Source organism: Dama dama, chromosome 11 (genome assembly GCF_033118175.1).
Source record: "Dama dama isolate Ldn47 chromosome 11, ASM3311817v1, whole genome shotgun sequence".
NCBI classification, from domain to species: domain Eukaryota; kingdom Metazoa; phylum Chordata; class Mammalia; order Artiodactyla; family Cervidae; genus Dama; species Dama dama.
Genome location: NC_083691.1, coordinates 1,171,654 through 1,193,214, shown reverse-complemented (window position 1 = coordinate 1,193,214; position 21,561 = coordinate 1,171,654). Strand labels below are relative to the sequence as shown.

Here is a 21,561-nt window from a genome sequence, read left to right as displayed (position 1 = left end):
GTGAGCCCAGAAGCCCAGCCCCAGGGGGGTGCCAGGGGAGGCCGAGAGGAAGGAGAGGCCAGGCCCCTGACTCTGCTGCCCGCCCGCCCCAGTGCTGTCTCCTCCATCCTGGGCACCTGGCTGGGCCAGGGCGCGGAGGACTCGTCAGCCCCGGAGCTTCCCTCCCTCAGGCAGCTGCTGGCCTCCGTGCAGCTCAACATGCCCGGCTCCGACCTGGAGCACGCGGACCTCGGCGAGGGGGAGGTGGGTGGGGGGACACGGGGGTAGCAGAGACTGGCCTCAGACCGCCCGTGTGGGGACCGCCATCGGGGACCGCAGTCTGGGGCTTCTGGAAAAGGTGGCGGGACATTTCCCGTCTTTGGAAGGCAGGCTCTGGGTACCTCCTGCAGCACCTGGACCTACCGCCCCACCCGGAGACCAGCCTACCCGCTGCCCCCACCCCAGACTTCCTTTCCCTTCCCTGTCGTTGTCTCTGTTTTTAATTTTATTATTTCATTTCCTATCATTTATGGTGTCTTTTTTTTTGTTTTCATTTTGTTTTATCTCTTAATCGGAGAATAATTGCAATATTGTGATGGTTTTTGTCATGCATCAACATGAGTTGGCCACAGGTACACACGTGTCCCCCTATCCTGAACCTGCCTCCCACCTCCCTCCCCACCCCATCCTCCCGGGTTGTCCCAGAGCACCAGCTTGGGTGCCCTGCTTTATGCATCCAACTCGCACTGGCCTTCGATTTTACATGTGGTAATGTGCATGTTTCAACTCCATCCTCTCAAATCATCCCACCCTTGTCTTCTCCCAGAGTCCAAAAGTCTGCTCTTTACCTCCGTGTCTCCTTTGCTGCCCTGCGTGTAGGACTGGCATTAACCATCTTTCTCAATTCCGTATATATGCGTTAATATGCAGTATTATGTCTTCACATAAGCAAGTCTTTTTTTATTTTAAATTGTGCACTTCTGGAGCGTGGAGGACATTCACAGTCTACAGCTCTCCCCACGGCCTCGGGCGGACGGATTTCCTCCCGAGAAGGGAGCCCTGACCCAAAGCGCTCACGCCCCACCGCCTCGCCCCCAGCCCTAACCTGCTTCTGTCTCTCGCCCGGCTCCGGGTGTCTCCTGTGAACACAATCATGCCAGGTCACTTCTTGTATCAGCCACATGTTTTAAGAGGGGAGTAGTTAATTTTTGTTTTCTTTTTTAATTGGAAGTAGCATTTTTGTTATATGAAAGGGAAATTTCAGGTGAGTTAAAGATGAGATGCATAAATTGAAATCTGTTTTGTAAATATCTATGTCATCTCGGTGGAGACCCCTGCTCTAAGCGTGGCCCCAGAGCCGGAAGCGCCTGGCTCCTCCTGCGGCCAAACAGACAGACATGCAGAGAGCTGGGAGGACAGACCGCAAGCTGGGACAGCGTCGCTCGCATCCCAGGTGGCCCCCAGATGGTGAAAGTCAACGTTCTAGAAAGGGACAGAGGACAAACACGTGCCCGTCTAGTGATGCAACGTGGTTGTGCGTGTCAGAGACGCTCGGCCGCCCGATGACACGGACGGGAGCCTGGAGACGCCGCGTCGCCCCACCCTGGCAGGTTTCCAGTCTGCTGACGACCAGCCCTGGGGACAGCGTGAGGAAGCAGGGCCAGCAGCCCCCGGAGGGAGGCGTGGAAGGACACTCCTCTCTGGGAGAGCCGTGTGTGGGAGCCCAGAGCTCCACAGGTGCATCGCTTTACCTGCAGAGCGACTCCTAGGAGCTCACCCACAGGGATCCTCGCGTGATGTGTGTGCCCACGTGCACGTGTGTGCCTGTGCACTTGGGGGTGTCGGGGTGGGGGGCGGGGGGAGGATGCCAAGGGCGTGTACCTGCAGAGTGACTCCTAGGACCTCACCCTAGGAATCCTCAGTTTTTCACAGATGCATTGTCAAGAGTCTCCATCACAATACTGGTTGAAATAGCAGGGACTAGAAACACTCGTGTCCGTGGAGAGGGGATGGGATCCACCAGCCGTGGTCCACGTGGATGACTGAAGGCCCCATAGCTGCTAAAGTGGGTGCTGGCAGGGAGATCCCAGGGTGGTCTTACCTGAGACACGTGGCCCAAACCTCTGCATCCAGGATCCCAGCTGTGAGACCACATAGATGTGATGTCGGCAGGGAGACACACACAGAGGTGAATGAATCTGCATGTGACAGACAGACAGAAGGAGAGACAGCTGAGGGGTCTCCAAGGGAGATGTTCACATCACATCTTCCACCCTGGGGGATATTTAAATGCTATAAAGTGTGTGTGTGTCTACATGCATGTTTCTGTGTGTGCACAGGCACACAGAATTTTGTCTTGTGCAGACACATGCTGCAGGGCTGTGTGACGTGTGAGTGTACGTGTGTGTACACGTGTGAACACGTGTGTGAGCGTGTGCTGATGTGTGTCTCCTGTGCATGCTCACGTGTACATACGTCTTTCTGTGTGTGTGCGTGTGTGTGTGTCTGAGTGAGTCTGTGAGTGTGTGTGTGAGTGTGTCTGTGTGTGTGTGTCTGTGAGTATGTGTGTGTCTGTGAGTGTGTGTGTGAGTGTGAGTGTGAGTGAGTGTGTCTGTGTGTGTGTGAGTGAGTGTGAGTGAGTCTGTCTGCCTGTGCATGTATGTGAGTGTGTGTGTGTGTCTGTGTCAGTGTGTGTGAGTGTGTCTGTGAGTGAGTGTGTCTGTGAGTGAGTGTGAGTGCGTGTGTCTGCTTGTGCACAGGTGGGGGAAGGCTCCAGACCGACCCCACACTGCACAGCTCTGACTCCAGTGGTGGGGGTCCCATTCCCCCCGGACCCCAGAACCTTCTGTGACCCCTCCCCCTGACCGTGCAGCCCTCTGCTGGGGGGGCGCGTCACCCTGAGGTCACGAGGCCGGGGCTCCCCTCCTGGGAGGTCCCCCCGCTGCTCCCGAGGGGCTCAGCCCTTCTGTGAGTCCCCCCCGCCCCCACCCCCGTGGCTCCTCACACGCAGTGGCCCCCTCCTCACTCTCCAGTGGCAGGAAGGAACGTCTGCTCCGTGCAGTCAGCCTGGCGTGGGCCCTGCCCCCGAGAAGCCCCGGAACCGTCCCTCTCGCTGGTCCTGGCAGCGCCGCCTGCGTGCCCTTCCTGGCCAGTCGAGGGCCCCGTGAGGCTCGGGGCAAAGACCTGAAGGTGTGGCTGGACCAGGGGGCCGGTCAGCTCAGCGTGAGATGGAGACGATCCTGGTGATCCCGGGGCCCGTGTCGTCACCCCTGATATGGGGAGGGGGCGGGAGGGGCCGGTCAGCTCAGCGTGAGATGGAGACGATCCTGGTGATCCCGGGGCCCATGTCGTCACCCCTGATGTGGGGAGGGGGCGGGAGGGGCCGGTCAGCTCAGCGTGAGATGGAGACGATCCTGGTGATCCCGGGGCCCGTGTCGTCACCCCTGATGTGGGGAGGGGGCGGGAGGGGCCGGTCAGCTCAGCGTGAGATGGAGACGATCCTGGTGATCCCGGGGCCCGTGTCGTCACCCCTGATGTGGGGAGGGGGCGGGAGGGGCCGGTCAGCTCAGCGTGAGATGGAGACGATCCTGGTGATCCCGGGGCCCGTGTCGTCACCCCTGATATGGGGAGGGGGTGGGAGGGGCCGGTCAGCTCAGCGTGAGATGGAGACGATCCTGGTGATCCCGGGGCCCGTGTCGTCACCCCTGATGTGGGGAGGGGGCAGGAGGGGCCGGTCAGCTCAGCGTGAGATGGAGACAATCCTGGTGATCCCGGGGCCCGTGTCGTCACCCCTGATATGGGGAGGGGGTGGGAGGGGCCGGTCAGCTCAGCGTGAGATGGAGACGATCCTGGTGATCCCGGGGCCCGTGTCGTCACCCCTGATGTGGGAAGGGGGCGGGAGGGGCCGGTCAGCTCAGCGTGAGATGGAGACAATCCTGGTGATCCCGGGGCCCGTGTCGTCACCCCTGATATGGGGAGGGGGCGGGAGGGGCCGGTCAGCTCAGCGTGAGATGGAGACGATCCTGGTGATCCCGAGGCTCAGTGTTGTCACCCCTGATATGGGGAGAGGGCAGGGGGGCCGGCAGGGAGGACGTGGGGGTGGGCCGTCAGAGGACCCAGCATGGTGGCTCCACGGGCGCCCCCACACTGGGGAGGGGCTTGCATTGCGGGGGACGCCCTGTCTGGTGTCTCCTCGTCAGGAGGGAACAGAGGGCCCAGGGCCCCTCGTCTGCCTGGCGGGCCTGCTGTGTCCAGGAGGGCCCAGGCGAGCTGGCCGCCCCCACTGGGGAGCCACACTGACCCTGTGTGGAGGGACCCCTCGTCCCCAGTCTCCAGGGAGGCTGGGCTGGGCTCCCCTCCCACCACGAGGACGGAGACCCTGGTCGCCATCAGCTGCCTGTCAGGTGGTATGACGCCCCAGGGGGATCTGGGGAAACTGCAGGTCAGCGTCAGAAGAGGTCAGAGGTCACTGCTGACGCGGTCCCCTCCCCAGGGGCAGTGCCTGTGTGCAGCCAGGCCTGGGGGGTTGGGGGAGACCAGCAGAGGCGTCCGGGTCCGGGGCCCAGTGTCCAGCCGTCCCTGTCCTATGTGCCTGGCCCCCCTCACTCCCACCTCGGCCTCCAGTCTGTGGGGGCCCAGGGGGCCGGGCATTCCCCACCTGCACACGTGTCCCCACCTGGGGCTGGGGCTGACCCTGCCACCCTCACACCCTCCCCCAACCACAGGACCACCCAAACCTGCGCTCATGAGCATCAGATCCCTCCCCTAGCCACACGACCACCCAAACCTGCGCTCGTGGGCATCAGATTCCTCCCCCAACTTCAGGACCACCCAAACCTGAGCTTGTGGGCATCAGACCTGCAGAGACCCCCCACGACTTCAGGCAGAGCTGCCAGCACCCACCTCTCCCCGGACCCCCACGGCCATCAGACAGAGACACACACCACGGGGACCCAAGACAGCAGCAGGTCCTCTGGTCCTTCCTGCAAGGCTTCCACCTCCCCGGCCTCCCCCCTCACCCCCCGAGGGACCCCACAGACAGGCCAAGCCACCAGGGAGGCTGAAGCTTTTTATTTGAAGCCAGGAGAGGGGAGGGAGGACTGGGGGAGAAGGGGGGCGGGTCCTGACGGCGCTGCCCGGGGGCTGCCGTGGAGCCTCAGTGCCCCCTGCCCTGGAGAGGAGGGGAGAGGTCATGAAGGAAGGGGGCAGACGGGGCTCTCCCTGCCCCCAGGGCTGCAGCGTGGGGGCCGGAATGCACCTTCCCGGGGGAACAGCTGGGCGGGCACAGACGTCCCGAGTTACACAACAGTCAGCCCTGAGCTCAGAGGGCGCCTGAGGTGCGGAGTGAAGCCCAGGAACAGACCCTGCAGAGTGGGGCCGGCCGGGGGGGCCCTCAGAGCAGAGACGCCTCCTCCCGGCCACGCGGGGTCCCCCCTGCCTGCCCTGATGGGCCCGGTGGACCCAGACGCCCCACTGAACCAGGACCCTCAATAGCTTCAAGGACCACTCACCCTAGTCACTTGCAGGCTCGCAGCTTTCTGTAGAGACCAAGACAAGCCCAGGAGTGAGCAGACGCCCTGCACAGCGGCCCAGACCCCTCACCGCCCGAGCCAGGACGTGGGTCACGGAGACCCAGAGCGGGACTCCCGGGGCTCCCTGTGACCCATCACAGCGCTTACGTCTCCCCACGGAGAGACTGGCGAGGGGCAGGAGTGGCCGGGGGCCGGGGAGGGGCAGGAGAGGATGGAGGGACGGACCCGGGGAGGGAAGAGGACGCAGAGAGGACCCAGGGCTGACGCGGGCTGGCCCCTCACCCATCTGCTCAGGTGTGAAGACGTCCTCCGGGGAAAAGCCCTTGCGCTGTGCGAATTTCTTAAAGGCCTCCAGGGCCTCTGGGCTCACATCGGGATTTCTACCTGCAGGCCAGGTGCCTGGTGAGTCAGGCCTCGGGGGACACCCGGGAGCAGGGTACCTCCCAGCACCCAGGGAGGGCGCAGGGCTGGAGGGGTCCATCTGGGGTGGGCGCCGAGCAGGTGTGGAGGAGACGGGCCCCTCCCAGCCAACAGGTCCCGGGGAAGGAGCAGGGGAGGCCCCGGGGGACACCCGAGTCCCTGGAGTCTCTGGGGGGACTCGGGCTGGATCCCAGAGCCCCCTGCAGGGTCAGGCCCCTGACCTGGTAGGGCTCCCCTCCCAGAGGAACTGCGCTGCCCTCTGACCAGAGAAGCCTGGCCTTTGTCCCCCGTGAGGGTCCCTGCCCCAAGAATTCCTCCATCTGCACCTCCTGCCTCCCCGACGCTGACCCGGCCCTGGCCCGAGACCCCAGGAAGCGGGACTTGGAATGTGCCTCCAGAGCGGTCTGTCGGGTCAGAGGGCGCTGCCTGCAGAGGCCCCTGGGCGCACCAGAGCCAGCGCGCGGGCCTGTGCCTGTCTCGGGCCCTCAAGCGCTGCCCCTTCGGAGGTGCCAAAGCCCTGGGCAGAGAAGGGCTGTTGCTGGGCAGACAGGGCCCCTGGAGCAGAGACGGGGCCAGGCCGGGGTCGGGGGGGACTCACTCAAGAGCTTGGCTCCTCTGAACATTCCCCCTTCGAACGGCCCTTCGCAGTAAAACAGGAGGTGGTCCTTCGCGGGCAACTCCTCCACGTCCACGTGGGTCTTGCCCCTCGCTGCGGAGGACCAAGGGCAGGGCGTGTTAGCAGCGAGTCCTGGGGCCCAGCTTGGGGGCGGCCGGGGGCCCCCGATTGCCACGCCCCCCACCCCAGATCTAGTCACCTGTCCCCTGGGGCCCGCGCCTGCCCTGAGCCGCAGCAGGGGGTGCCCCACCCTGACGGCCCCCTCCGGCCACAGGTCCGGGCCTGGGGCTCCGGCTCTGGGGGCCACCCCGCCACACTCACAGGCAGTGTACGTGCCGGACACGTTGGTCTTCTCCAGGACAACGTCCACGTTGTAGCAGTAGCCCCGGTCCCTGGAAGACACAGCCCCCTGCTCAGGGGCCTGAGGTCCCCTCCACCCTGGGGACGCTCGGGGCCCCACCCCGACCGTGGAGCAGTGCAGGGGACCCCGACTCCAGGTGGAGCCTTCCGCTACTCCGCCCGCGTCCCGGCAGAGCCCCGGCCGCTGATCCTGCAGAGTTCAGCGGGCATCCAGCCTCTCCCCGCGCCTGCAGGATGGCGGGAGGACCAGCAGGGCCTGATGAAGGGCCTCAGGCCGGGAAAGCAGGGCCCGCGTGCGTCCAGGAGCTGCCCACTCACCTGTGTGTCATGGAGGCCCACACGTGGGTGTCGCTCAGGACGGAGAACGTGACGGGGAACACCCTGTCCCCTGTGAGGCCCTTGTTCTCCACGAAGGCCGTGATGAACCACTTCCCCGAAACCTGAAACATGTGTGGACCTGGCGGCCGCCTCTCCTCCGCCTCACCAGCCACCCCGCCCACAGCCAGCTCCCTCGACCCCGACGCCCCCTGGAGCCCCTCGGACACCCCCAGGCTGCTCCCCTGGCACATCTGCAGCCCCTCCTTCTAGCACCTTCCTGGGGCACCGCGTGGGGCTGAGCGCACGGGGCGGAGGCCCTGTTGGCCCCCAGTCTCCCAGCCCTGGCGGTCACTGTCTGTGGGGAGGGTCAGGGCCGAGCCCTAAACCGTATCTCCCTTCTGACCCCAAGACACTGGCCTCCGTGGACAGGGAGGGCTCAGCCTGGGACCCCCGACCCCCACCGTCCCCCGGAGCCTCACATCCGGCCCCTGGAAGGACAGGCTCTCCCGGGCCTGCAGGGCCGAGGTCAGGCCGAGGGCGACGGTCAGAGTCAGGGTCAGGGTCCTCATCCTGGGGGCTCTGGGCTCACGCCGCCGGCAGGTCCTCTCGCTGAGGTTCCGAGAGGCTCTGCAGGCCGTCCCTCAGCCGCCTCTTATACCCCCTGGCCCAGGGTCCCGGGGCACTTGGCACAGACCCCCGCGCTCTGTGGCCAGCTGGCAAGGGAACCTATCATTTCCACCCACGGCTCATTAAGCCTTCGGGCCGGGCCACAGGGCCCCACGCGGTCTGTGGGGGTCGGAGGGCCGCCCTGCAGGTGGGGCGATGGGAGGGGGCCTCCGGCCTCGCCCTCAGCCTGCTCCCCTCTCTGAGCGCACCTTCCCCCTCCTGCAGGGTCTGCCGTGAGCGGGAGGTCTGACCCGCAGGAGAACAGGGCGGGTGAGGAAGGCGGTAGGGGGGCGTCCAGCTCAGTCCTGGCCTCTCTGCCCTGGCGGCCGGTTGTCCCTACAGCCCCTGGCCTGTGACCTTCTGCCCTCTTTGAGGATTCAAGGCTCAGCTTCGTCACGGCCTCCTTGGGGAGCCCTCCCAGGTACACCCCAACTGTGTCACACTCCCCATGGATTGTCTGTGAAGAACAGCTTTCATGTCCTGGGCCCCCAGACTGGGGAGGCTGGGGACGGTAGAAATGCATCCCCTCCCAGTGCTGAGGCCTGAAGTCTGAGATCCAGGTGCTGGTAGGGCCGGCCCCCTGCAGTCTCCGGGGGGTGGGGTGGTCCTTCCTGCCTCCTGCAGCCCCCTGGAGGCCCCTGGCTTGTGGCCACACCCCCGACCGTCCACTCTGTCTTCTCACGCCTCCTCCTACGTGTCTGTCTGGACACCAGCCCTGGGCTGCAGGGCGATCTCACTTCACCATCAATAACTCAGTCCCACCTCCCAGGCCCGGATGGGGCGTTTGGGGGCCGCCCGGCCCACTGCCCTGGAGCTCCCGCCTGAATGGCCCCACCAGTGTCTGTACACCCGTCTGTGCCCTGGGCGGTGCCCGCTTCTTCGCACTGCACGTCCAGGGCACGGAGGGACCCCCGCCCTCAGAGGGGCCACCCGGCCTCCGGGGGAGCTCAGGCCTCCCGCGTGGCGGCCCCTCGCCCTGTCTGACCGCCCTCTGCGGTGTCCAGCTGTCCGCATTTCACAACAGCCAGATCAGGAACACAGAGCACTGGGCCAGCGCTGGGGCCCCCTTCTCTTCCGGGGACAGAGGAGGTGCTGGTCTTGGCGTGCCTTCCTGGGACTCGGGGCTGACCCGAGAAGGCGGCCAGGGCCACAGGTGGACCCTAGGGCCCCACAAAGGCGTGTTTGTGCCCGTACAGGGCAGGGTGTGCCCCCTCCGGCCACCATGCACTCGCTTGACCCTACCCCCTGGGGACGGAACCGAACGTTCAGCTGGACCCAGTAATTACCGCGATTACCACCCAAGGTGCCACTGAGCACAGGCCTGCCCTCCCAGGCTGGCCAGGGGGCAGGCCCAGTGCCCTTTCAGGAGACGGGGAGGCAGGTCCGGCCACAGGGAGAGGCTCCTGTGTTCCTGGTCTGTGTGACCCTTTCCCAGAGCCTGGCAGGACGGTGCCCCCTGCCACGTCTTGGAGAGACAGGGTGTCGCCTGGACCCAGAACACCCTGGCTTCTGCAGAGGCCCCTCAGCCTGGCCCACTGTCAGAAGGGGACAGTCGGGCACTGGGCGCCCAAAAGGCAGTGTTGGTCCACGGCCCAGCTGAGGTTCGCTGGGAAATGGGCAGAAGCTGGCAGGCCAAGCAGGCTCTGAGCAGCCAGCCCGAGGCAGATAAGAAGTCATTGAGCCCATGTTTATAGACGCAGGTCCGTGTGAGTGATGGTCAGGCAGGCTCGTACGTCAGCAGGAGGCCCACAGCTTCTCTGGACAAAGGTGTACCGGCAGTTCTGGGAGAAAGGATGACCTTCCCGACAGCCTGTGCTGGAGCGGCTGACACCGACTTGCACGTGGGGCAGCTCCACGTCCGCCACGCCTCAGCCTCCCTTTCCGAATTATCTCTGCCTTGATCACAGCCTGATCTGCCGGAAGCAGACAGACAAAGAAGTCAGTAAGTGAACCTGTAATCAGATGAGGCCGCTACCCAACCCACGCTCGGCTGCTCAAAAGGCCAATACTCGAGCGCCAAGAGCTGGTGGAGAAGGAAAAGCTGCTTCACTCAGGAGGCCGGCAGCCCGGGGGGACGGCGGGCCGGGGCCCCAGACCGTCCCGAGCTGCTGGTTAGGAGACTGGCTTCAAAGGCCGCGTGGGGAGGGGGCCTCAAAGGTGTGAGCAGCTTGTGCTCAAAGCTCCGGGTGGCTGTGAGCATCACCAGCCTGCTGGTTTCAGGGGGTCTGGGGTCTCCGTGCCGTAGTCAGCAGTTTTCACCTGGTGGGGTCCGCTTTCTGTAAAAACACCTTTAAAGCATGTGTCGGGCCTAAACTGTCAGCAGCTTCCTGTCCCAATGGTTGTTCTTGGTTTCTCCTGAGCATTTCCTAATCACTATGTCTTGAGCCAACCCTTTGAGAACCAGGGGAGGCCCAGGAGGCAAAAGCTAGGGACACGGGAACTGGTTTGGGGTCTCAATCCCCCCTTTCTTTTATACTCGACCATCTTGAGGGGAACACGTTCAGGAAAAGACAGGGAAGACAGTTTTGGATAGAGCTTAGTTCTAAACTTGGCAGAGGGACTCGGTTTTAAGGGGACTCAGTTTCAAACTGAGTGTTCAAATCACAGAGCAAACCTAAGACAGAGAGAGGAGGGATTTAACACCAAGAAGCCAAAACCCTGCAAAGGAACCGTGAGGAAGCCTCGTCTAAAGCCAAGCTGGGCGTCCCTGGTGCCCAGCGGGTGAGAGCCCAATGGCCAGTGCCCAGACACCCACTGCACCCCTGATCCGGGAAGAGCCCACATGCCCAGGGGCCACGCAGCCCCCCCCCCCCCCCCCCCGTGCTCCACGATGAGAAGCCCGCCCACCACAACAAGAGACCAGCCCCCACTCTCTGCAACCAGGGCCCGCCTTCACGCAGCAACCAAGACCCAGCGCAGCCAAGAAATAAGTGAACAAGTAAACAGACGTTAAAAATAAGTAAATAAAGCCAACGCTGGTTCTCCTAGGAGGACTGATAGACGAGATCAAGGAAGAGGCAAACACAAGAGGTACTTGTGAACAGAGGCAAAGCAGAAGGTAAAGCTTCAGATCCACAGAGCAGAGAATCCGGAAGAACAGAGGTCTGGGGTCCCCGCGGGCGCCCTCCTGCCCCGCCCCGCAATGCAGCTTAAAAGCTGGCGGGTGGCTGCTGGGACCACTGACAGGTAAGACCTGGAGCCCAGAGCAACGCAGGACCAGGCAGGAGGTCCGTTGCACCTTCTTGGAGGGAGCACGACCCCCAGAGACCCCCAGACCCTGTGCAGAAGGGCTGCCGCCCCCACTAGCCCCATGTGCGCTGCCTGGAGCAGGCAGAGCTTTCTTTAATTTCAGTCTGCATTGGCAATAAGGAGTTCATGATCTGAGCCACAATCAGTTCCTGGTCTTGTTTTTTATGACTGTATAGAGTTTCTCTATCTTTGGCTGCAAAGAATATAATCAATCTGATTTTGGTGTTGACCATCTGGTGATGTCCATGTGTAGAGTCTTCTCTTGTGCTGTTGGAAGAGGGTGTTTGCTATGACCAGTGCGTTCTCTTGGCAAAACTCCATTAGCCTTTGCCCTGCTTCATTCTGTACTCCAAGGCCAAATTTGCCTGTTACTGCAGGTGTTTCTTGACTTCCTACTTTTGCATTCCAGTCCCCTTTGATGGACTGTCTCCCTGGTGGCTCAGACGGTAAAGCGTCTGCCTGCAATGTGGGAGGCCAGGGTCTGATCCCTGGGTTGGGAAGATCCCCTGGACAAGGAAATGGCAACCCACTCCAGTACTCTTTCCTGGAGAATCCCATGGACAGGGGAGCCTGGTAGGCTACAGTCCGTGGGGTCGCAAAGAGTCGGACACAACTGAGCAACTTCACTTTCCTTTTCCTTTCCCCTAGGATGAAAAGGACGTCTTTTTTCGGTGTTAGTTCTAGAAGGTCTTGTAGGTCTTCATATAACCGTTCAACTTCAGCTTCTTCAGCATTAGTGGCTGGGGCATAGACTTGGATTACTGTGATATTGATGGTTTACCTTGGAAACGAATACAGATCATTCTGTCGTTTTTATATGCACCTAAGGAGATCAGGTCAGGAAGCAACAGTTAGAACTGGACATGGAACAACAGACTGGTTCCAAATGGGAAAAAGGGTACATCAAGGCTGTATATTGTCACCCTGCTTATTTAACTTATATGCAGAGTACATCATGAGGAACGCTGGGCTGGAGGAAGCACAAGCTGGAATCAAGATTGCTGGGAGAAATGTCAATAACCTCAGATATACAGATGACACCACCCTTATGGCAGAAAGTGAAGAGGAACTAAAAAGCCTCTTGATGAAAGTGAAAGAGGAGAGTGAAAAAGTTGGCTTAAAGCTCAACATTCAGAAAACTGAGATCATGGCATCTGGTCCCATCACTTCATGGGAAATAGATGGGGGAACAGTGGAAACAGTGGCTGACTTTATCTTTTGGGGGCTCCAAAATTACTGCAGATGGTGCCTGCAGCCATGAAATTAAAAGACACTTACTCCTTGGAAGGAAAGTTATGACCAACCTAGACAGCATATTAAAAAGCAGAGACATCACTTTGTCAACAAAGGTCCGTTTGGTCAAGGCTATGGTTTTTCCAGGAGTCATGTATGGATGTGAGAGTTGGACTGTAAAGAAACCTAAGTGCCGAAAAATTGATGCCTTTGAACTGTGGTGTTGGAGAAGACTCCTGAGAGTCCCTTGGACTGCAAGGAGATCCAACCAGTCCATCCTAAAGGAGATCAGCCCTGGGTGTTCATTGGAAGGACTGATGCTGAAGCTGAAACTCCAATACTTTGGCCACCTCATGGGAAGAGTGGCTCATTGGAAAAGACCCTGATGCTGGGAGGGATTGGGGGCAGGAGAAGGGGACAGCAGAGGATGAGATGGTTGGATGGCATCACCGACTCGATGGGCATGAGTTTGAGTGAACTCCGGGAGTTGGTGATGGACAGGGAGGCCTGGCGTGCTGCGGTTCATGGGGTCGCAGAGTCGGACACGCCTGAGCGACTGAACTGAACTGGACTGAAGAAGAGCAGTGGCCACGCCGTGGAGTGACGAGGTTATCTGAGCCGTGTAAGGGGGGCCGTCATGTCAGGGACCCCAGGACCTCCAGAGCCATCCTTCCAGGCACAGAGGCAGCCCTGACCACAGGCCGCCGGGGCTCCTTCCCCCAGGGCCTCCTCTGGGGCAGAAGCTCGCTTGGAGCCGCGCAGGGATGGCCAAGCTGCTCCTCAGCCGACCGCGCCCCGCACGGGGGGGAGGGGGGCCAGCTGAGTGAGCCGCGTGCAGGGTCTGGCTCTAGGGAAAGCCCGCCTAAGACGCTGTCCTGCTTTCCCATTGCAGCACCCCTGTGCACGAACCGGGGTGAGCATCATGAATCAGCGGTGAATCAGCGGTGACACGCGGCGCTCGCCGGCCATCAGTGCGCCCCCTTCTGTCGGGATTGTGCAGTGCGGCTCCTTTAGGAAATGCTGAGCCGCTTCCAGAGGGTGAGATGGCTGGATGCCATCACCGACTCCATGGGCCTGAGTTTGAGTGAACTCCGGGAGTTGGTGATGGACAGGGAGGCCTGGCATGCTGCAGCCCATGGGTCGCAAAGAGTCGGACACGACTGAGCGACTGAACTGAACTGAACTGAGCCAATTCCAGCCTGGCCAAGCAGCTCCCAGGGCTCCACGCCTCCCCCAGCGAGCAATTATTAACTCTGGACAAAACGTGAAAACACCCATTTAAGGTGTTGCAGAGCCACCAGGGGCAGACCAGTGGACCGTGCTGCAGGTCAGCCAGCCCCGGAAGAAGGTAACGAAGGGCCTTGGACCCGATACCTGGGCCCCCTGCTGCTCACCTGAGGCCCGCCCTGTGTCCGCCACCGGGAGCGGGCAGAGCTCTGATAGGAACCCTGCGCCCTCGCAGCTTGAAGAACCTGCCGCGGAGCTCCTGGGCTCCACCCTGGGGTGATGCCATCGAGGAGCTGCGGACAAGAGGTGCCGGCAGACCCCAGGTGAACGGCCAGGGAACCCACGCCCGCAGGCTGCCCTCCGGAGCAGAGCGGCCCCCGTGAGCCCCAAGTGCGGCCAAGCCGAGTGACCACACCCGAGGCGCCTGTGCACCCACCACAGGTGACCTCGAAGCTGGGTGTCCGGAGGACCTGCCACGTCGAGACCCTCAGACGCCGGGTAAGACCCCAGCTCCCTTCTGAAACCGGGGAGCCAGGCCCGGGTGTGGTGGGTCGGCTCGGTGCCATCCTGCCCACTGGGAGCCGCGGCCGGGCGCGGGCAGTTCCCCTTCCGGACTGGCCGACCACGCCCACACTTCACACCTGCCCATCAGGCTCTCCTGCTCCGGGCCCCCACGCAGCAGCCCGACTGCCCAGAGCCAGGCCCCAGACAGCTGGGGCAGCCCTTGTTCCCGGAGCCCCTGAAGTTATTCCAAGAGCCCATCCACAGGGAGCCCAGGAAAGCCCGCTCACCCCAGCTGAGCGGCCCCACGACTCCAGCTCCTGCCACCCTGTCCCCAGCGCAGCCCTGACGCGGCCCTGCCTGGCAGGCCTCTGTGCCCAGGGCCGTCCAGAACCCTGCCTCTCATCTCCGAGGCTCACTGCCTCGTGGACGCCATCAGAGATTCTTTAAATCTTATAGAAAACACCAAAAATCCTCCAAAAGGTGTCTGAACAAGGTGATGTGTGGTGGTTCACCCCCAGGGCCATAACTCACCTTCCCAGACCTGCCCAGGCACGGACCTGGGGTCCTCCCCGCCCAGGCCAGGGGGGTCCCACCTCGGCACCCCCCCCCACCTCAGCCCCCTCCAAGGGACCCCATAGACAAGCAGAACCACTGGGGATGCTGAAACTCTTTATTTAAAGCCAGGAAAGGGGTGGGGAGCTGGGAGGGAGGGGGTGCAGCGGCCCGTGCCCCAGGGACAGGGCTCCTTCCATGTCCTGCAGGGTGGACACTCCTGAAGGTGCTGCCCGGGGGCTGCCGTGGCCCCTCGGTGCCCCCTGCCCTGCAGAGGAGGGGGCGGGTCATGATGCCAGGATGGGAGAGGGGCAGCGTGCTCCAAGTGACGCAGCGGGGGGTGTGGGGCCCTCAGGGAGCCCTGGGCAAGTAAAGGGGTCCTTCCACTAGGTTGTCTTCAGGCCTCCAAGCCCACGTGTGGAGGTGTGACGACGTGACTTCAGGCCAGTGAGGGCAACGTGACAACGTTCTGGACTCTGACTCTGCTCACACCTGGGCAGGTAACCTTGGGCACGCTGCTGAAATGCCACCCTCCCAAGGCACCTGCCGCTGGTGAGGGACCCGGGGGTCGGAGCTTTCTGCGTGGGGCACCCCAGCTCCGACCCTTCTAAGCAGCTCATTGGGAATCAGAGTCACGGTGATACATGGGGGTGAGGAGGGACTTCACACCTGCTGGCAAGCACATGGGGCATTGGGGGGGGCTGCCAGGAAGCAGACAGCCTCCCCCCTGCAAAGGGGTTTCCCCGCTGCCCAGGACTAATGCTCTGAGCCCATCTGAAGGCACTGCCCAGGGGCCAGGTGAGCCCAGGAGCAGATGCTCCACCCGCCTGGCCCAGGTGGGAGCAGGCCTGGGGAATCGACCAGGTGATCTCTCAAAGCCCCAGGGACCCCAAGACCCCAAGGGTGCTCTGCAGCTGTCCACTTACCCTAGTTTCCTCCGGGAGAGCAAGTTTCTGCAGAAAAAGGAAGCACATTTCAGAAGACCACAGGGAACCCCCTAGCGCAGGGCCCCTCCATCGGCCAGCGCTTCACGTGACCCCAGGGAGGACAAAGCCCCCGTCACTGCGGCCTGTCCTCATCAGCTGTGGCTCTGCTGACGGCCCTGCGTGGGCACCAGCCAGCAGCAGGCCCGTGGGCTTCTCACCGCTCTGCAGGGGCCTGAAGATCTCCAGGTTCAAACTTTGGGCTTCTGCGAACTCCGTGAATTCCACCAAGGCCTCCGGGCTGTTCTCCAGGTTTCTTCCTGTGGTGAAACCAGATGGGAGGGTGAAGGGCAGAACCAAGAGTGACCGTGTCCCAGCCTGGGGGAGTGAGGGGCCGCCTCGGGCCAGAGGGGAGGCCACACAGCCACCGGGGGCTGGACCCATGGGCCCAGGGCCGGGCGGAGAGCCAGGCTGGATAAGCAGACCTGCCCAGGAGTCTCGGGGGCACGGGGCGCCCACACACCAGCCTGGGCGGGGCAGGAAGTGCCCTCAGCAAACGCCCCAAGGATGGAAGGTCTGCCTGGGAGGGAGTCCACGCCGGCCCCTGGGCTGAGGCTCACTCTGCTCCTGGCCACAGGGACCCTCCATGACCCTCGGGGCCCCCTGTCCGCAGGCAGGAAGGTCCTAAGGCTCCAATGCCTGCCTGAGCCTCGTCCCCGTAATGAAGCCCCAGGAGCTGGAATTTCCTTCCCACTCGGGGTCCATGCAGACACCGCTCTCCCCCAGAAGGCAGCCCCCCGAGGAGCGGAACCGAGGGTGATGCTGCAAGGAGTTGCCTGGTGAGTGGTGAGGCCCGCCCCGACACTGACGCTGGCGTCCTGCGCCCACCGCATCCCCCGTGGAGACCAAGCCGTGACGTGGCACCTGCTGCTTCCTCGGGGGCTTCTCCTGAGCAGAAGGCACGGGGGAGGGGGCAGGAGGGGCTTTGCAGGGGCCGGGATGTGGGACCCTTACCCAGAAGCCTCGCCATGCGGACCTGCCGCCCAGCCAGCTCGCCCTCACAGTACAGGATGAAGTGGTCTCGTGCCCGCAACGGTAAGATGAACACCTCACGCCTGCCCCCGTCTGCAGAGGGCGGGACACGGTCCTGAACAACCCGGCCCCTGACCCCCAGGCCCTGGGCCCCCAGCTCCCGGGACAGGCCCTGCCCGGGACGTGGTCACCCAGTGGGCAGGTCCCAGGGGGTTTTGGGGGGTCCAAAGAGGCTAGAGCAGGGGGAGCTTCAGCTCTGCTCCAGCCGGAGCGGGGACCGGCCAGCCCCTCCAGACGAGTGCGTCACACCTGGACGTGGCGTCAGGTGTTCACACCTCTCAGGCAGACTGACCGGTGGGAGGGGTCGCCGGGCACTTAAGGGGGTCAGAAAGGAGTGGGGCTTCCCTGGCTGAAGGGCGACCCCCAGAAACCTGCCGGGATCCACCTCCCACCCCCACCTGGGGCTCCAGGACTCACAGGCCGTGTACCTGCCGGGATCGTCGGTCTTCTCCAGGAGCAGGCTCGTCTCCTGGCACCGACCGTCAGCCCTGGGACACAGAGGCCGTGCTCAGCTGATGCCTGGGTGCGGGAACCTTGGAAACCCGGCCCAGCCCGGGCACCGCGCGCCCCACCCCACGGCAGCCGCCGGCAGGCCCGGGTCCGAGGCAGCCCTGGGAGCATGGTGCTTCTCCCACCAAGTCCAGGCTCTGGTGGGGCCTTCAGCATCTCACGCAGCAGTTCCTCGGGTCTCCCAGCCCTGCCCCGCCACTCACAAGGTCCCATCTGGGACCCGTCCCTGCACGGGGTCCCCAGTGAGGCAGTGACCCCCTCAGAGCTGTCCAGGGCTGAGCATCATTCACGGGGTCAGGACGGACCCCAGTGTGGCCTGCCCACCCCCCAGACACCGCTCTCCTGCCGTGGGAAGGGGTCAGCGGGGAGGGGGGAGGCAACTCTCACTGCGAGGTGACTTTGGCCTCCAGGTCGCCCCCCTCCAGGACGCTGAAGGTCATGGCCAGCACCGACTCCTGATCCTTCCCGAGAACATCCTGGTCTGTGGTCACGGCCTTCAGATACCACTTTCCTGACACCTGGAGAGAGCTGCCTGCCATCAGGGCTCAGGCTGAGCACCCCCAGCCCCACTCAGCGGCCCCGGGCTGCAGCACAGTGCCTCTCCCGCCTCCCACCCTCAGCAGATGCCCAGCACCCTCGCCGGCCCCACCCCAGGTGGGCACCAGCCCCACAGCGCCCTGGGGGCCATGGCCACCCTGGGCCCATTTGTCTCAGACGCCCTTCGCTCAGTTTGACCACAGCCTCGGGGGCAAGGGTTGGTCTCTCCCAGGGACCCCTCCAGCTGTCCCAGCTCCAGCCGAGCCTCACGTCCTCAGTCAAGCTGTCCAGGACTGGGGTGACCTGGGCCTGCAGGGAGGCAACAAGGCCGAGGGTCAGGAGCAGGGCCCTCATCTCCTGGGGTCTGCAGGCACAGCCGCTGACAGGTCACTCGCTGGGCGCAGAGAGGCTGTGCCGGCCACTCAGGCAGCGGCCCTTTATGTCCCACGGCCCAGGGGCCCCACGGAACTTGGCAGAGACCATCACCCAATCCCTTCCTGGCCATAAACGGTGGCCAATTCTGCAGTGAGCAGATAAAGGACACTATTGTTGATGTTGCTGAACAACCCTCGTTCACCTTCGAGAGTCATCACCTCGCTGCCCAGGCTGGAGGCCAGGCTTTGCAGGCCCATCCCCAGGGGGGGCCAGGCAAGGGAGCCTCGCAGTGCCAGCACCAGGGCAACACGCTCGCCACCAAGGAGGACGGTGGCTCAGATCAGAATGTCCCTGAGCGGCTTCTGAACCTCAGATTCAGCACCAGCCCACTGCGTGAATACAACCATGCATCTAAAGGGGTGTGTGCACTCCTGACAAGAGGCATACACTGTGTGAATACAACCATGCATCTAAGGAGACATGTACACTCCTGGCAAGACGCGTACACTGTGTGAATACAGTCATGCTTCTAAGGGGGTGTGTGCACTCCTGACAAGACGTGCTGTAAGTGGGCACTTTGACGTCCCCTCTCTGCTCCACACACAGAGCAGCAATGGATCAGACGTGAGGAGGGAGGACCAAGACAGACACACACATAGACATGTACATGTACACACAGGTATGCACTCACACACTCATTCAGACACACACACAAACACACGAGTCACTCAGATAAAGACCTCACTCAGAAACTCACTGAGATGCACACAGACACACACAGACACTCAGACACGCACAACACAGGCACACACACTCATCCACACACGTGTAGACACACTCACACATGCACACATACACACACTCGCTGAGACACACAGACCCACATACAGACACAGTCACTCAGGCACGCACTCACACAACACAGGCACACACACTCATCCACACACATGTGGACAGACAGTCACACACACGCTCAATCAGATGCGCACATTCACACACACACACTCAGACATATGTACACACTCAGACACCCTCACACAGATACACATACTCAGGCATACACGCACTCAGACAAAGATAAAAGTGAAAGCATTAGTCGCTCAGTTGTGGCCGACTCTGCAACACCGTGGACTACAGCCCACCGGGCTCCTCTGTCCATGGGATTCTCTAGGCAAGAACACTGGTGTGGGTTGCTAAGCCTTCCTCCACGGGATCTTCCCGACCCAGGGATCAAACACAGGTCTCCCACATTGCAGGCGGATTCTTTACCGTCTGAGCCACCAGGGAAGCCCCAGACATAGATTCACACACTCAGTGGACAGTGTGACTGCAGCCACGAAATTAAAAGATGCTTGCTCCTTGGAAGAATAGCTACGTCAAACCTAGATAGTCTTTAAAAAGCAGAGACCTCACTTTGCCAACAAAGGTACATACAATCAAAGTTACCGTTTTTCCAGTAGTCATGTATGGATGTGAGAGTTGGACCATAGAGAAGGCTGAGTGCTGAAGAATTGACACTTTCAAACTGTGGTGTTGGAGAAGAGGCTTTAGAGTTCCTTGGACTGCAAGGAGATCAAACCAATCTTAAAGGAAATCAACCCTAAATATTCTTTGGAAGGACAGATGCTGAATCTGAAGCTCCAATACTTTGGCCACTTGGTGTGAAGAGTCTACTCATTGGACAAGACCCCGATGATGGGGAAGATTGAGGGAAGGAGGAGAAGGGGACGACAGAGGATGAGATGGTTGGATGGTATCACTGACTCAACGGACATGAGTTTGAGCAGACTCCAGGAGATGATGAAGGCAGGGAAGCCTGGTGTGCTGCAGTCCTTGAGGTCGCAGAGAGTCACACACCATTTTGCAACTGAACAAGTGGAGAACAGGTGGCAAGAGTATTCGTCAAGAAAACGTTGAATAAATGGAGCTTGGTATCTGTATGAAGAAGATACACAAGTATAGCTCCATACCTCACCACATACAATCAAGTCCTGGTAGATTAGCAGGCGTGAAGATGAAATGTGACTTGTAGAAACCTATGAAAAAAAGGAATGGCAATGCCTCTGTGCCATAGAGGAAGGTCCCACAGGTGTGAAAGACACAGACAGAGAAAGGGCAGCCCCCAGAAGGACTAGTCACCACCAGCTCACCGCAAAGCGTCCAGCCAGAGTCCACAGAGAGCCCCACAAACAAACTGGAAAAAGACAACCAGCCAGACAGATGCGGAGCAGAGTGTAGACAGGATGACGGCAAGGGTGTGACCAGACCGAACGGACAGGCGCCGGGGGCTCGGGCTTCTCCCCGGGCCGCAGGGGCTGCCAGGGCGGATGCCCAGGTCCTCACCCCAGGCGGCCGGGTGACGACGCTCCACGTGCTGGTGCTGCCTCAGACCCGCGGGGCTCCCACGAGGCCCCTCCTCGCCCCAGCCGGGCTCTGAGTCAGCGGAAGCCATCCCGCCACGCGCTGGGGGGCGTGGGCAGTGAGGCTCATGGTGCGCGTCAAGGTCACCGGCGCTTCACTGTGGGGCTGAGCTCAACCGCCTCCTCCCCGCTCTGGGTGGCTGCACCTGCCGCCTGGTCCGGTGACGCCGGCCAAGGGCCCAGCGAGTGCGGGTGAGCCGCGGGGAGCGGAGGACAGGGGAGCTCTGTTCTGCGTGAGCCCGGAAGGGAGTCTGGGGTCAAGGGGTCCACATCCCTAACGTGAGGAGTCCTTGTTGATGTCCAGTCTAAACGCCACCCCTCACTGTCCAAAATTTCTTCATAGTGGGACCTGTGTAAACTCACAGTCCGGTTCTATGCTGTTTTGTTTTTTTTAATTAGAGACGTTTTTCAAGTTGAAACATAGTTGATTTGCAATGCCGTATTAGTTTCAGGCGTATAGCAAACGGATTGCTGCATATGTATATTCTTTGTAGATTCTTCTCCATTATAGGCTATTGCAACATATGAATATAGTTCCCTGGGCTACACAGTAAGACCTGCTCTTTATTTTATATATAGTAGTGTGTATCTTTGAATCCCAAACCCCTGGTTTATCGCTACCCCACTCTCCCCTTTGGAAGCTGCAAGTTTCTTTTCTCTATCTCTGAGTCTGTTTGTGTCTTGTGGATAAGTTCATTTGTATCATTTTTTTTAGATTTCGCATATGTGACGCCACATGGCATTGTATTTCTCTGTCTGACTGGCTTCACTTAGCGTGACTCTCTCTCGGTCCGTCCCTGTTTCTGCAGAGGCATCATCCCCTTCTCCGTGTGGCCGTGGAATGCTGTGTGTGCATGCAGCTCTTCGTCCATTCGTCTGTCGACGGACACAGGTTGCTTCCTTGTCTTGGCTGTTGTAAATAGTGCCTCAGTGAACATCGGGGTCCATGCATCATTCTGAACTACAGTTTTCTCCAGGTACATGCCAGCTTTATGCCGTTTGGATGGTGACCACATCATCGATCAGAAGTCGTGTTTTACAGCAGAACC

At 61.2% G+C, this 21,561-nt stretch overlaps 1 protein-coding gene across 1 annotated transcript; it reads right to left on the bottom strand.

The window, feature by feature from the left end:
• Window positions 1–15,582: 15,582 nt before the first annotated feature.
• LOC133064242 (lipocalin-1-like) lies at window positions 15,583–20,544 on the bottom strand. Its single transcript, XM_061154052.1, has 7 exons — window positions 20,360–20,544; window positions 17,988–18,081; window positions 17,568–17,698; window positions 17,088–17,158; window positions 16,593–16,703; window positions 15,800–15,898; window positions 15,583–15,608 (listed from the first exon to the last, which is right to left on the bottom strand). The coding sequence occupies exons 1-7, from the start codon at window positions 20,542–20,544 to the stop codon at window positions 15,583–15,585; spliced, it is 717 nt and encodes a 238-aa protein (XP_061010035.1).
• Between the last annotated feature and the right edge of the window lie 1,017 nt (window positions 20,545–21,561).

What these genes read in the sequence shown, in the direction of transcription:
- LOC133064242 (XM_061154052.1), bottom strand. Translation starts at nt 20,544, where the DNA reads ATGGCTTCCGCTGACTCAGAGCCCGGCTGGGGCGAGGAGGGGCCTCGT. An exon ending in CCCCGGCGCCTGTCCGTTCG is followed by an intron (nt 18,082 to 20,359) that starts GTCTGGTCACAC and finishes CTGTGCCTGCAG; the next exon opens with ACCCCAGGAGATGAGGGCCC. An exon ending in TCCCGGCAGGTACACGGCCT is followed by an intron (nt 16,704 to 17,087) that starts GTGAGTCCTGGA and finishes CGCCCTCTGCAG; the next exon opens with ACGGGGGCAGGCGTGAGGTG.